This window comes from Ambystoma mexicanum, chromosome 12 (assembly GCF_040938575.1).
Source record: "Ambystoma mexicanum isolate Mex_15411 chromosome 12, UKY_AmexF1_1, whole genome shotgun sequence".
Lineage (NCBI taxonomy): Eukaryota > Metazoa > Chordata > Amphibia > Caudata > Ambystomatidae > Ambystoma > Ambystoma mexicanum.
The window spans coordinates 1,066,362,290-1,066,377,895 of NC_090936.1; the positions used below are offsets into that span (position 1 = coordinate 1,066,362,290).

The 15,606-nt window shown below is 44.1% G+C and overlaps 1 protein-coding gene across 1 annotated transcript in view; it reads right to left on the reverse strand.

Annotated features, from left to right (window-relative positions):
- LOC138514720 (collagen alpha-1(VII) chain-like) overlaps positions 1-15,606 on the reverse strand; it is a 1,453,166-nt gene that overhangs the window by 1,112,409 nt on the left and 325,151 nt on the right. The window contains exons 7-8 of the mRNA XM_069630120.1: positions 12,847-13,007; positions 9,258-9,387 (exon numbers count right to left, since the gene is read on the reverse strand). Coding sequence (XP_069486221.1) covers positions 9,258-9,387; positions 12,847-13,007 — 291 coding nt within the window. The remainder of the gene's footprint in view (positions 1-9,257; positions 9,388-12,846; positions 13,008-15,606) is intronic.

Below are 15,606 nucleotides of genomic sequence, written 5' to 3' on the forward strand. Positions count from 1 at the left end.
GATACTTTGTGGGCTAGTGGCTCTGTTCTCTAGGCCAGATGTAGCAAATTTAAAATTGATTAGGTCTAGTGGCAAGATTGTCCAGGCCGGGAAGATAGCTCAGGGGCAAAATTTTTGTCTTGAAGAAAAGACAACGCAGAGCAACACAGGTGCAAATCTTGTTCCCACCCTATTGGTATTGCGCGTGTTTTTAAAGATTAAAGATTAATACATTGTCAGCGTGAGTTTGTTTTTGCCTGTGTTACAGAACACAAACAGTATTTTTAGGCTTCGCTGAAGACACCATGTGGGCAGTGGATAAAGGGTATCGAGCACTGCAAGTCATGTTAGGGCTTTCAGCTGCATTTGACACAGTTGATCATTCCATTTTAATCAACATTCTTTTGTATCCCACTAGATTAGCAGTGCCCAACAGTGGTTGGTGTCCTCCCTGAAGGTTTCATTTCAGAGTGTCCGACTTCGCCCCTTTTCTTTATTCAGCTCATTGGTGACTTATGGAGTACCCCAAGGTTCCCCTTGTCCACTCTTCTATTTAAAGCTTATTTGGTTCCCCTTTTTAATTTGTTACCATTGTAGAACGTTGAAGTACAATTGTATGGCAATGGTACAGAAGTCTGCATTGCAGTTTCAGGAGTTGAAGGAGAGTTTTGGGTGCTTCAAGATTGTGTTATTTTAACTAGACCCTGGGTGCTTACTCGCCGTATCCAATTGAACAGTTACAAAATTGATCTGATTCTAAAAATAGGAAAACCTTACTGAGTATCTCTATCCCTCCTCTTCTGGGTTACTTGTTCCCTAGGAACTCCAAGGTCAATAATGTCAAGAACCTTGGCTTTTATATTGATGCGAACATGGCCCTATGCCTGCAAGTCAACTCTGTGGCCAACAGGTGTTTAGAAGGATTATGCCATGACTTTCTCCTGAGCATAAGGCTGTTGTTGTAAGAGTCACTGCCAACTCAAGGCTAAATTATTGTAATAACTTCTCCGGTGGACTCCTGCTTGATAAACGCCAAAGAACCCAAAATGCAGCTGTTCTCTTGATTTTTGGATTTTGTAAATATGATCCCAGTCTCAGCTGCCAGAGTATCCTTACATTGGCTCCCAGTCCAAAAGAGAGTCATATTTAAAATGGGTTGTTTAGATCCATCCACAAAGGGGCACCAGTCTATTTCTCTGGTAAAATAGATCCTTATGTTCCTTCTCGTCTCCTAGGAAGTACTGGGCAATTTTCGATCACTCTGACCACTTTTAAACTAACTACAAAAGCAGGTAGATATTTTTCGGTCCATGTTCAGGTAGATTTTCAGAAGCAGTCCTGTGGGCAGATTCTGAGAAGCCACCCTATTTATTCTGGTGAACAGGGAAGACACTAATGTGTAGCCAAATACTATCAAGGTAGTGTCAATGAGCAGTGAGGGTTACACTTGGATGAGTGTGAGAGTGATGAAGGGTTTAGTTTAGCACAGACAGAACACTCTTAATAACACAAGTTATGCAGAGTGTATAATAAATTCAATAGTTTATTTAGGCCTTAGTCACCTCTTATCAATTGAACTCACAGGTAACTAAATCAATAAACATACACTACAAATATATATCTTTCACTTTTAAACAGAGTAATATCAACAATAGAACACTGTAGTACAGCAAAGTGAAGAAAAGGCAAGGGAATTCATTAACCAAAGTGAGAAGTGATAGGTCAAAAGAAAGGTGTTAAAACATAATGCACAGTCTTATAGTTGTAAGGCTCTAAACTTTAAAAGCCCTTCCCTTGCTAAAAGAGCAGAGGCATAGTGCCCTAACAGTCCTGAGTTTCATCAAAGCATTTGTACGAGGCTAGCAGTTTTTAAAGTAGTTTGATCAAGTGTTGACCAAGCCAACAGGCAGTTAGTAAGTATTTTAAAAAATAAGAACAATGGAAGGAAGGTGCTTGGGAGACCCTCTCTCAGTCTCACCAGGGGACGCCCACGGGAAGATCGTTTACCAGATCTTCACCAATCACTTTCAGGCAAGGGAGTGGTAGGGTAAGGGCTTGGCATCTGTTAAATCCTATGGGGGTAGGGGGGTTGGAAACAGGTATGTTAACTCACCCCCTGTACTCCGACTCACTCGGAGATCACTTCAGAGGCTCCTTAATTCCCTGGGCCCCCCGTAATTTGTGTCTTGGTTCTGTTGGAAGGGTGCTTGGGGGTCGCTGGTGCAGAGGTCACTTTCTGCATCAAGATTTAGGTTTGGGTAGTTGGTGGTTCCGCTCTCTAGTGAGACAGTTCCTGCCACTGGACAGCTGGAAACCTTTGGCATGATGAAGAAATAATTACCACTGAAGTACTTTCATAAAGGATACCAAAGCCAGTGAACCGTAAACTTAACTACTTTATTGAATCTTCCAAACGACCCTGTGCTCCTTCAATCATCCACTCTCTAACTGCCTTTCACTCACTCTCCCAACATTCCCTCACGCACCATACATTCCACCTCATGCACTCAACACTCCATACAACAGCCATGCTGGAGCACAGGAAACAAGGACATCACACCCACCCCCCTTTTCCCCAACATGCCAAAACAAACAAAATGTATGTAACACAATCAGAATATTATACAGAGACACGGAGCAAAATATATGCTCTAAGAGAACCCTCTCAGTGTTCCTGTGAAACTCAATGGAAGTTCCTTTAGAGTCAGTTAATGACATAGTCCTTTGACCACACCTGAGGTGACTTCATTCTTCTTCTCAAAGCAATAACTTGGTTAGTCACCTCCACACCCTCCTCTTATCTTGAACCGGCAACCCTTTTTTCTGAACTTCTATTCTCCTCAGCAGCAGCACCCTCATCAAACAAACCACTTATATCATGCCCATCCACTTCAACATCCTCATCACCTATACACAGGCCTTCCCATCTCCATTTACTTGCACAATCCATGTTCCAAATTGACCCATCCTGAATTCTTACTGCATTGTGAAACACTTCCTTTACTCTCACGGGCATGGAATACTTCGACTCTCCCTTCCTCACCAATTTTCCCTGCTTTATCCAGACCAAATCTCCAAGTGCCACACGTCCCTGCATAGAACCACCAAACACCTCTTCACTGAAGCTTTCACTCACGCCACTGCTTGATTTCCTGCCATTCACCCATACTGGATTCAAAGCAATGTTGTGCTCTCTGTCCCTCATTAAAAAAAAGTGACTTTTCCAAGTCAAACAGATGTCCTCAAGCTCCATAATTTTTCCTTTTATTGTCACCTCTAGAGGCATGTTATTTCTGTTGGTCTGCTCCACAGTTTCAACAGCTATCCTGTTACATCTATCCACATGGCCATTGGTTTGTGGGTGATAGTTTTCAGAGAATTTCAATGGATGCCAACCGACTGGGCATTCCTTGCCATCTCGCTACTCCTGAATTGTACACCATTGTCACTAATGACAGTCTTTGGGTAACCCTCTGTTCCGAATACTATCCAAGAAATGTATGACATCAGATGCACCAAACTTCCGTACCATTTTAATCTCAAGCCACTTAGAACAGTAATCCACCTTGACAATCAAAATCTCTTCTCCCTACCTAGATTGCCATATGGCACCACAATGTCAATTCCAACTTGTTCCCAAGGCTCCTCTGGCCTTCGCATAACCACCGTCGGACGTTTAGTTTGGTACCTGTTGACCCTGGATGTCCCTGATGCACTCTCTCAATTAAACCTTCTCTCAAACTCTGCGATGGTATAATTTTGTCACCTCTCACCAGTAAGTAATCTTCAATGGAATACTCATCTCTAACTTCCCAAAACGGGACACATGCCTCAACCAACGAGCCTCTACTCAGCCAACCTCTGATCATATACTCCATCACTTTGCACAGCACCTCATCAGCCTGCAACTCCTGGATCCACCTTTCTCTAGAAATAGCATCCACAATTAATGCAACAACATCCAAATCATCAACCTGAACCTCCTCCTCCACCTTAAGGGGTAACCTGGATAAGAAAATCAGCCACCTTGTTCTTATTACCAGGCATGCACTTGACTTCAAAATGGTAATCCTGTAACCTCAATCTTAATCTTGCAAGCCTGGGTGTTGCTTTGCACATACCTCATACCGGAAGAACCTCCACCAGAGGTTTGTGATTGGTGCATATAGTAAATGTACTGCCCGACACATACTTCCTGAAGTAACTTACAGCCCAGACACAAGCCAACAACTCTGTCTCGATAACCAAATACCTACTCTCCACCTCCATCACCACCTTGGGTGCATGGCAGATGACCCTCTCATGTCTGTCTTCCATCACCTGAGATAACACCACCCCTAACCTGTTGCCATTATCATCTACAGTGAGCTTGGTCTTCCTACCAATTAGAAATCCTCCCAGACTTAACAATTCACACAAACTGCTCTTTATGCACTTAGCAGATTTCTCACGTTCAGCATTCCAATCAAAATTCACCTCCTTCTTGAGTAATCTTCTCATAGACTATGGCAAACTAGCAAAGTTGCATACAAACTTGTTATAATATTCAAATAGACCTTAAATTTATCTGAGCTCTTCCTTGATGTTGGGCTGCAGCGCACTCTTGATGGCCTTCATAGCGTCAACCTTGGGTTTATAACATACTCCACCCACCATGTGTCCTAAATACTCCACCTCAGGTTCTTTAAATCTGCACTTACTCTTTTCAACTTTCAATCCCTTCTAACTCAACCTACTCCGCACATCATACAGTCTCTCATCATGCTCACATTCTCCTTTCCCAAATACAATGATGTCGTCCTGGTAAACCAACGGCCCCTTTAGACCCTTCAGCACTTTGGTCATTGCCCTCTGAAACACTGCAGCAGCAGATGCTAGTCCAAAAGGCACCCTTCTATAGCAGTACATGTCAAAATGTGTGATGGAAGCTTCTTATGTTTCTGCAATCTTCCATGAGGTTGATCTGGTGATATGCATTGGACAAATCTAATGTAGCAAAAAGATCTGCCCCCTCAATGCAGTTCAACATTTCTGATAGTATGGGCAGTGGATAAATGTCTACTAAAATGTTCTTGTTTAAGTCCCTGAGATCCATGCAGATCCTTAACTTTCAATTATTTTTTACTGCAACCACAATAGGGCTCGGCCATTGGAATGACTCAATTCTTTAATTCTCAAGTCTATTCAACTCTTACTCTACACTTCCCACATAAGGAAAAGGAATCGGAATGGCCTTGGCATGCGCAACTTGAACTGCACCAGGTTTTAATATGATCTTATGAGCATAATTCTTTAACAATCCCAACTTCTGATGAAACACGTCATCAGCACTCTTCTTCAAGTCCTTCTCCACTCTTGGTTTTTTCCTGCTCACCAGTAACACAGGCCGTCCTCCCAAGGATCTAATCTAATCCTCAATGCCACCTGATCCTTCCAGACCAGAACATTCACACCCTTCTTTGCTATATAAATATTTATTTCCACTCAAAGTCTTTAAATTGCACTATGCTCTTGATCGAAACTGTGATACAAATCTTCGAACCCCCATGGATTCTTAATGTCAGGTTGATGAACTTTGGCTCTCAATCCTTGGTATTTTGGTTTTTCCCATGTCCCAGCTGTTATAATGGTTTATGGAGAGCAGCTGTCCACCATTACCAACAACTTCCAATTCTCAATCATTATGTCACATCTGGGGCAGTTTAATTCTCCATTGACTGGTTTACATACTACCACCACACAGTCCTCTTCTGAGTCTGTATCGTCCTGTACCAAAGACACTTTCTACCTGTTTCTACAGATCACAGCTAAATGTCCCTTCATCCTGCATATTGGACATATCTGGTTAATGGCAGGACACTTTTTCCAATTGGCATAATGGCCTACTTTGCCACACCTGAAGCATCTATCTTTATCTTTGCTTTCACTCCTGAACATAGGTTTCTTCATTCCTTTAAACTCGATGCGATCTTGATCCTTTGATTTCGTGAATTTTTCATTTGACATAGCTTCTTCATCTTCCACATTGTCTTTCTTACTCCTGACCACACTTACTAGAGGTTGCTCACTGGAATCTTTCTCCGCTTGATTTCCCGTTTGTGCTTGAAGAACCTCCTTTTTCTTGTTCTTGATCTCCTTCGAACAGAGATGGGTGTGTACGACTCTTTTAGCCATGGCTTCAGAGAGTGACTGATTGCCTACCATCCACAACTGATCCTGAACCAAGGGGTCCTTAGTTTGGATGATGATTTGATCCCTATTTAGCTGCTCTAACATAATACCAGTCCCAAAACGACATGTGTGAGCCAGTTTCATGAGGGCCGAAACGTACTCTTCCACTGTTTCATCCTCTCTCTGTGACCTGGTATAGAGATTATACCTGTTGATGGCGACATTCATTTCTGGGGCATAATATTTTTATAACTGTCTTAATGCCTGATCATGTTCATCAAGATCACCTATTTCATCAACAGACAATTCGGGCAATTCTGTGTACTTGCGTTGGCCCTCTTGTCCCAACACATGCAACAACAGTAATTTACTTTTCTGTGGAGTTAGTCCCACTTGTTCAACAGTTTTAATGTAATTCTTCCAATATTCTTTCCATTCTGGCCAAAATATCATCGGGTGATGAGGATTTGGTAGAACATTTTCTTTTGGATGTATTATTTTGTTTATTTGTATAGCACACCTGATCAAAAAAGGCACTTTGTCCAATTTAAAACATTTATTTTGTACTGTACATATATGGGAGCAAGGTAGGATCAATGAGGGCAGTTCTACTTTTATTATTATTCTTTTTTTGATGTACTGTGAAGGCGAAGAGCGCTGCGAGTAATGAAGATTACCACCTGGGCCTGAACTTGCCCATAGAAGATGGCAGCACAGTGCGTGACAATCGTAGGGTGCTTTATTCTAGCCCCATAGTCACAGCTGCTCCCGTTGGTGCTTGCGAGCGCGTGCTGATAAATCTGCCTTGATGAAGCCGCTGAGGTTGCGTTACTTTTTTGTTTTCAATTCATTGTCGCCACGCTTGGCCCACCTGTGAACTGCGACCTGATGCCTGCTACTGCAATGTGGATTACCCCGCAGGGAGCTGCTGTCGGATGCCGATTCCCAGCCTGCATATTGCGTGGGTGCTCTGCTGGTCGTTGGAAGTTCGTCGCCAAATGAAGTACTTTCATAAAGGATACCGGAGCCAGTGAATGGTAAGCTTAACCACTTTCTTGCATATTCCAAATGACCCTGTGCTCCCTCCAACATCCACTCTCTAACTGCCTTTCACTCACTCTCCCAACATTCCTCACGCACCATACATTCCACCTCATGCACTCTACACTCCACACAACAGCCATGTGGCAGCACAGGAGGCAAGGACATTACAACCACATTATCAGCAACCTCAGAGGACCCACCAAGGGCACATTGTTGATGGCCTCGGACGACCCGCCCCATGGCAATGTTGCAGGCATGAATCAGCACTGGTCACTACAATCCAATGGTGAAAGAAGACGCTCATGGTGGAAACAAAGAAGTTGTTCCTGCAGTTCCCTTCTTTATGCTGGAGAGATGCAACTTCAGGGGAGGCCTCTTGTTTCACAACTCTAGGGACTGCGGAGTCTTAAGTCTGAACTCGGGGCGACGGACAATGCAGTGAAGTGACCCATGACGAAGCTCGTCAGCCCACAGGAAGAGTTTAGGATGCTTCGGAAGGCTCCCAAGAGCTGGATCCTCAACCAGGGGAAGACACTGGTGGTTCCCACAGTGCTAGATGGATGCAATGGCATGTCTGGGTATTCAGCAAGATGTTCCTCTTTGAAGGGGCCTTGGCTTCAGTGATCATGTGCAGAATGGCTGCAAGAGTCCTCCTTCTATCCAGGATTTGAGCTGCAGCCACCCCAAGCCCACCAACGGTAAGGATCTGCACCATTCAAAGTGGCAGGGGCTGCCCAACTATGGACAGCCTCCAGCTACCACATTCGCCTAGCAACAGACACACTTGGCCCCGATGCAGACATCTACCAGACAGCCCCAGCACCTACATCTGGCCACAAACAATTACCACCACTTTGCCCGGGAAAGCTGAGGCCTTGCCTGGGAAAGGGCTTAACATATATGGCAAATCTGGCTCTGAGAGGGCAGGAAGAAGGCCAAAAGACAGGATTCCCAAGAGACAAGGTGAAATATTGTGGTGCTGACACTGTAGAGTATATGGGACTCTAAAAGGAAGTATACTGTAAAGACATGGTAAATAAATATCCACTGTCACTAGCCCATCTTAGACACATCATGCAAACAACCACAAAGTTGCAAAAAACAAATTTAAATGGGCACAAAATATCCCTACCACATCTCACCTTACTGGGATGTGTGTAGGTTAAATTAAACAAGGAATTTCACAATAGAGGATAGAGTCCACCTGCTCCAATAGCCAGAGTGATCAGTGTCCCCAAAGCAAATGAGATAGGCAAGAGAAGTAAAGAAAAAAGGCTATACAAACCTCAAAAAAGTCAGGTCAGGTTCATAACAACAGCAAAAAGTTAAGGGGCATAGTATATGTCTATGGGGGAAAATCTAGATTGAAAGTTGTGCACACACAGGTTCATTGAAGGCTGCGCACACTCTTGAAGGCTGTAAACTGACATGGTCTTTGAAAGTTGCAAACACATGTTAAGGAGCCACTGCACCACATTTAGTTGAGACACCATGAATGGTATAATTGTCCTCTGATTCTGTAAATGGCGGGTTTCATTGGGGAAATTGAAGACTATATGTTCACTCTTTTTAAAATGTGATTTTATGCCTAATGCCGAAATACTTTTGTGCAGTTAAGGATTTTCTTTAGAGCTTGATATATACTTCGAACTGATTATGGTAACGAGTACGTGTGTGTTAATCGTTAAACGGGTGTGTAAGACTAGCCATGTCACACTTATAACGGCTTATAATTAAAATGTAAACCACTCTTAGTTGTGTGTAATATACATATACCGTTGTTAGTGTTTAAATACACGTAGGCAGTCAAAGGGACTTGGCTGTGGGCACGCTATTCACTGCTGGTAGCCTGGTAACCACTAACTCTTAAAGGGGTTTTAATTGGGATTAATGGCCTCCTAGCTCTGGGAAAGACGGCCAACTTGCTTTTCACAATTTCTACCAAACAGCTGCCTGGAGTATCGACTTTCAATGACTGCTGACTTGGGGCAAGGATACTGATCCAGAAGTAAACCACCTAATTTTAAAGGCATAAACACTTTCTTCAGCACTTTAAAACATACTTGTTTTTCCTTTTGCAGATATGGAATCCCCAATGAGGTCAGCGTAGACCGCCAGGACGGTGAAGGTGTACTCTGTGTTTGGCCGCAGCTCAGTCACCAAAATCATGCTCTTGTCTGCATCCAAAATTATCTGAAACATACACATACACAAAAGTAGTTAGATATTCTATTCTCCTTCTGTTTTCTCAATCATCCGTGCCAGCAAAGCTGGGCATCAGTTCTAAATGACAAGGTATCATTCACCAGCCTGCGCCGGCTGTCAATGCTCAAACCCTAATGCTTGTCCAGAAAAGCCTATGTGGGAATACCTGTAAAAACATTCAAAACTCTGTCTTTGTGTAGAGCCACTTGTAGAGTGTATGTTTCACCACCTAACAAATTGTGTGTACCCAGTGATATGTAAGATTTACTTTTTTGCTGATTTTTAGTCTTTCTTTGTAAGAAGTCCAGTCTTTTTGCTCTATTTTTGTGCCTTGGAATTCTTTTCTTTGGAGTAACTGGAGCCCGTTTTAAAGCATCCCCTACCACTGTAACTCTCAATTTCCTGGGAATCCCTATGTCTACCAGGACCAGGGGTTTCCCTGGGTAACTCCCTTCACCCAGCCAGTGTGTTTGACACTGGCTAGGGACGTGTTTTATTTTTTACAAGGTGAAACTATTGGTAACTCTCTGTTTCACTGTAAACCAAACGACTGGCTTTATTCATAGTCTTCCTCTTGCTTGTTGCTGGTAAATACCATACACAGTCATTGCCTTTTCAGGCTCTCCTCACAACCCTCAAAGGCAAGCTTAATTAATGGGAACAGCTCTACGCTGGGGGTCGTCTGCCAGACACTCTAGTCCAGAGCGATGTGACGAGTGACATTTGACTGGCCATCCAGGTTGGATATCTCTGCCAACACTTAGACTGCTGCATGCTCGGTGATAGTAGGCTGGTGTAACTGGCAGTTCTGCAGGTGTGTAAATCCAGTGGGGATTCAGAGCCATACTTCCATCAACCTTTGGACCTGAAATCTGAGGAAGCTAACAGGACCACGATGGACACTAGGAACCGCACCTGGAAGATGTTCTGCTGCTTCTTGTTCTTCTCAAGAAACTCTCTGCTTCTCATCTCCTATGGGCCGCAGCTGAAGGTGATTCCCACCCTTGTATCGTCGGGCAGGGTCAATTTGCCATCCTCTACTGCTTGCTAGCTCTACCCTAAATCACCTCCAACAAGTATGCAGTGATTATATCGAATCACAAAATAACGAATCCAATTACAACAAATCCAAAATAACGAATTCCAAAAGAACGAATTTGGAAAAAAACTCAAAAAGGGGTTGGGAGTGGGAATAGTGGTTTTGGGGTGGGGGAAAAGCATTATGAACAATAAAAGTGGGGCTTTGGTGGACCCCCGACCCCAAAACAATGAAAAAGGAATTTGTTATTTTGGAATTCGCTCTTTTGGTATTAGTTGTAATTGGATTAGTTATTTTGGATTCAATTAAATCCCATGTAACCCCTTCAGCCAAGTGCTGCTAATACAGAGAGGAGGTACCTCCTGTGCTGGTCCTGAGCTGGGGTTGCTCATTCATAGTGCTAACTCACTTGAGGAGCCTCCTGATCTGCAGCACCACAAACAGGGTTTTTCTGGTGCAAAGACCTCTGTCTCCTCCTGAGTTTCCCTTGACCCAATGCGTGGGTGACTGTAAGACTTCTCTCCTGGTGCTGCATCGGCTGAGCCCTAACAGTGGTCACCCATCAGTGAGATGGGAAGCCTAGGTGGGGCAACACAGGGCTCGGGCAGTGTCCAAAAGGAAAAAAATGGCATGGGAGGGGCTGTGGTGGCTAAAATGGAGGGGGCTAATACTGGCAGATGCAGCCTGTGTTCCATCCAGTCCACCTGATTGGCTGATGCCTCTACCCGAGGTGCTCATACCAGTTACTTACCTGTGAACTCTTGTGGAACACTTGTTGAGCTAAAACCTTTTGAAAATTGAATTGAGTTTTAATTCTCTGACTTATATTTTGAATGCTGCATTGTATGTTTAACATCCATTTACTCCTACTTTAAACTGTGACAAAGTGACTACTGAAGTTATCACCCCCACTTTGGAGGGCATATGTGGTCAGTAACGGCCCGCCAGTCCAATCCTAGGCAGGCCGGAGCAAAGTGAGGGTCTCAGTGAGGGCCATTACTGGCCATGTATGCCCCCGTCAGGGGGGTGATTGCTATTCGCACCCCATCCGGGCTGCAAATAGTATATTTCTTTTCAAGGGAGAAACAGGCAGCCTGCATATTTCACGAGCCCAATCTCCAATGAAAACAAAAAGAACAAGATAGCCCCCACCATAGTAAATAGAAAAGGGATGTAGTATTTCCAAGATGGACGCCGAGAATGGGAGGGAGCGCCAGAACCAGAGCACAAATCTAAGGTCCGGCAAGCAAGTGGGGAAGGAGGAATGGTGGGGGAATGACGCAAGATGTCTCAGAAGGGAAGGGGAGGGTGGCAGTGTGGGGAGGTAACAGGGAGATGCTCCCTGTTGCCTCCCCACAATCAAGATGGCCACCCGGGAAACGGACGGTTCCATGTCATTTCATCGCGGGATGTTTTTTCGCAGGGTTTTTACCGCGATTTTTTTTCTTGTAAAACCCATTGACTTTTTTTTCTTTTTTTGGGGGGGTATGGGGGGGTTCCCCCCCCCCCAACCCCTTGAATTTTCTAAAAATTTCAATGGGTTTTTTCAACAAAAAAAAATCGCAGAAAAAACCCCGCAAAAAAACATCCCGCAACGAAAGGACGTCGTACCGAAACGGACCTGGGTAGATCGAAAATGCCAGTGGTACACTGTGTGTTCTTGCCCGCATCGCCAGCCTCCTGATTGGCTGAGTGCTCTTCTGCCGGTGCAAATATTATTTCAATACCTGCTACATCGCTATTTGTATTTAAAGCGTGAGTGGTGTCCCCTGTGGACACTTGTATTGTTTTTATATCTACACTGGTGTTTTATTAACTCACCTAAATTTAACTTAAATCACAAACTGGTTAATTACAAATAGAGTATGTTTTTTCTTTAGTACACACCACCTGCACAATCGCTCTCTTAGTGCGTCTGTTGCACCTTCCCCTCCTAAGAGTGAAGCCAGAATAATTTTCTGCATCTACCAGTGAGAGGTTAGATTCCCTTGGTGGAAAGCCCTGCATATACTCTATAGGTTAGTCTCTTTGATCCCCTCACCATGAAATCAGTAAAGGCACCTTTTTTGCATATTTAAAGTAGAAGGCACAAAGCTTGAGCCCTGCACACTTGACAATCTTGGCACAAATAGCTTTGCTTTGGTGCATTACAAAAAAGCCTTGGTACTTAGATGTGTGATAGGGCATTCTGTATAAAAATGTATATTTCTAAACACACCTTAATGAATAGTCCACCTTTGAGTTGGCAAAACAGTGCCAAAGACATCATAAGGAGAACATCGAGTGCCTTGGCCCTGCTTAACCTCAAAGCCACAGGCACAGGTTTCTTTCCAATTTGGAAGCAAATCAACCCTCTGGTGGATTGAATTCATGTTCATGACCATTTCGCTCACAAGCCGTCAGCTTACCTGTCTCTGGTCGTCTGCGGTAAGCCGGCCACTGGTGGATAGTGAATTAAGAAGGACGTGGTAACCAGTCACCTCTCCCGTGGCTGGGACCCAAGTGAGCCGCATTGAGCTGAAGCTGCGTTCGCTGATGGTCAGATCTCTGGGCCCAAGGATCTTCTCAGCTAAAGAGGGAGGAAAATCATATTAACTTCATGTTCTCCTGCCCTATGCCCTTGGATCAGAGCCCTTGCTTAGGGGTTCACATGTGGTGTATGGGGAATGATCATGTGGGAGGGGAAGGCTTTATTTCTTTAATTTATTCCCAACACTGTTTAATGGGTGAAGAGGTTCTCCCGTATAAATTGCTAGTTACAACCTTTCGACTACACGTGCCATGACCATGCCACCGGAACACTAAGTGGCACCCATTCTGTATCCAAGTGGAACTCAAAATCCATCACCATAAACCTATTCATATTTCTGTCTTTACTTTTCCTTTGCAAGACTTCGGTACTTCCCCATTACATTTTAAAAAAGTACATATCCCATAACTCACCTTTTGGCAGTTCTCATTACCTGGCTATTTCTATGCAGTGGTCTTTGAACTACAATCCCCACAAGCCCTAGAGAACAGTACAGCTTGCACTTTCCCAGGCCCAGAGAGGGAGGAGGCAGATTACTTTCAGGAGTGGTGATCCAGGTGCTATTAACAAGTCTGCTTCAGAACATGGTGGGTAAGCAGCCGCTTGTGGTTTGATCCTTGGATTTCTGTTGTGTGCTGTTGCTGCTGGTTCCAGAACCTGCCCTTTTGCATTTGCCTGTGCTCCCTGCCTTGCAGCCCTGCTACTCCACCTGAACTCACCTGCTTTCTGCCCAGCACTACTGTGCTTCCTGATCTGCAGCCCAGGTCCCCTCATTGTAGTCCTTTGTTCCCTGTCTGCACATCATTCCTCTCTACCATCATTATATTGTTCCCTGCCCAGTTTCTTGCTCTGTGCCAATAGCCTGTGTTACCTGGCTTTAGTTCCTAGATTCCAGTCCTGAGTTTCCTTGCTATCTGTCTGAAGTCCTGCACTTGTTATTCCAGTACAGAGTTACAGTTCTGTGTATTCCTTGTTAACAATCTGCAGTTCAGTCCTGGCTATCCTAGTCCAGAGTTTCAATACTGAGTTTTCTTATTCTTGCTCTATAGTTCAGTCTGTTGTTCCCTGAGTCCGGTCCTTAGTTTCCTGTCTGCAGTTCCAGTCTCCTGTACCCTTGCACTTAGATTATTGTCTTCTTGCGAATGCCCATTCTTTCTGCTCTCTGTCTGAACCTTGTCACTTTGACTTGCTGTTCTTTAACTGGGTATTTCTTTTACTGTTCTTGGTCTCACTTGGGCTTGTTTAATTCCTTTGTACAGAGTTTGGCTACTGGGTTTCCTGACAGGCCCTGTGCCCCTTTCCTTTGTCACATCTCAGTCTTGTCCATTGTGCCATATTTGTAAATAGTGTGCTGGCTCCTTTTTCAGGGGGGGCAGTCGCTGTTCCATCCCTGCTTGACCTGTACTGGCTTCAGTCTTGTGAGTATTGTTTCATTGTTTGTGCCTTACGGTCCAGACACAGATACCCACTCCTGCTGCTTCTTTCCATGAACATTCAGAGTGGTCCCTGCAATAACAACCAGTTCAGAAGAATAGAGTTTCTCCTGACCTGTGTGAAACTCTTCCCCCATTCAACGTACATCCCAAGTGGGGACCTAACGTGTTTGTCTTGATTGTATTCCCTGCCCCTTTCTGTTGACTGCCTTTTTTGCCTGTCTGTACGTATTGCCTACCCTTCCTTGTCTGCAGGACTCCTTACACTCCTGTCTCTTGTGCACTATTCTCCCCCCTCTTGGGCATGTCTCTGCCTTCAAGCCTCTGACAACATGGGTTATTCCTTTGTACTGGTTTGCAATTCTAAGACAAGGCAGAGCCAACACACACACACGGGTCCTATGTATAAACAGGTGTGCTTAATCTGTGGATTTCAATATTTTGGCTTACTCCCTCCTGGCCACGATCATTAGAAAATGTGTAGAGAAATGATTTGAGCTTAACTGCAGGCAGAGTGCTGTAGAAGTTGTGACTCACAAAGCACACCTTTATCCTAATCCTCTATTCCTCTTAGAGGTTTCTTGATCCAAGTAGCCACCCCCATCAACAAAAGATAATCTAGAGATCACCAACATAGTAGATCAGGCCATGTGGATCTCTTAGACCAGGGGTTGGTATCTTGCATCTCACCAAATTAACGACACACACTGAACATGAAAAATTGTTTCCCCACAACATCAGTAGGTTTGACCAAAAGCCTGCAATCAAAAAAGAATAAGACACCCTGTTTTCCCCACACATTGCAACCCAAAATAAGGTATTTAATAAATGGAAGCATCCTGCAACAATGCAATGTCTTGGAAAACCTTGCCATTTATAGAGTACACATTACTAATTGTTAACCTTTTTCTAGGAGAGATATAGTTTGTTCTTAGTCTCCTTCTCCTGCCTTGGCCATTCTGCAACAGCCTAGGCCTTATCTTTAAAGACACTATGAAATGAGCATATGAAATGGTAATCCATCATACAACCAAGCTCAGAAGCAGGTAAGCAGGGACAACCCTGGCTGAAAGACTCCCACTAGTCTCAAACAGACAAAAAAGATAGGTAAAAACCTACAAGATCCCAAACCACTGAAATGTCAAGGCATCACAATATGCACTGCCCATCCTCTTCTAATCTCTCCACTAGGAACATTTCCTAGG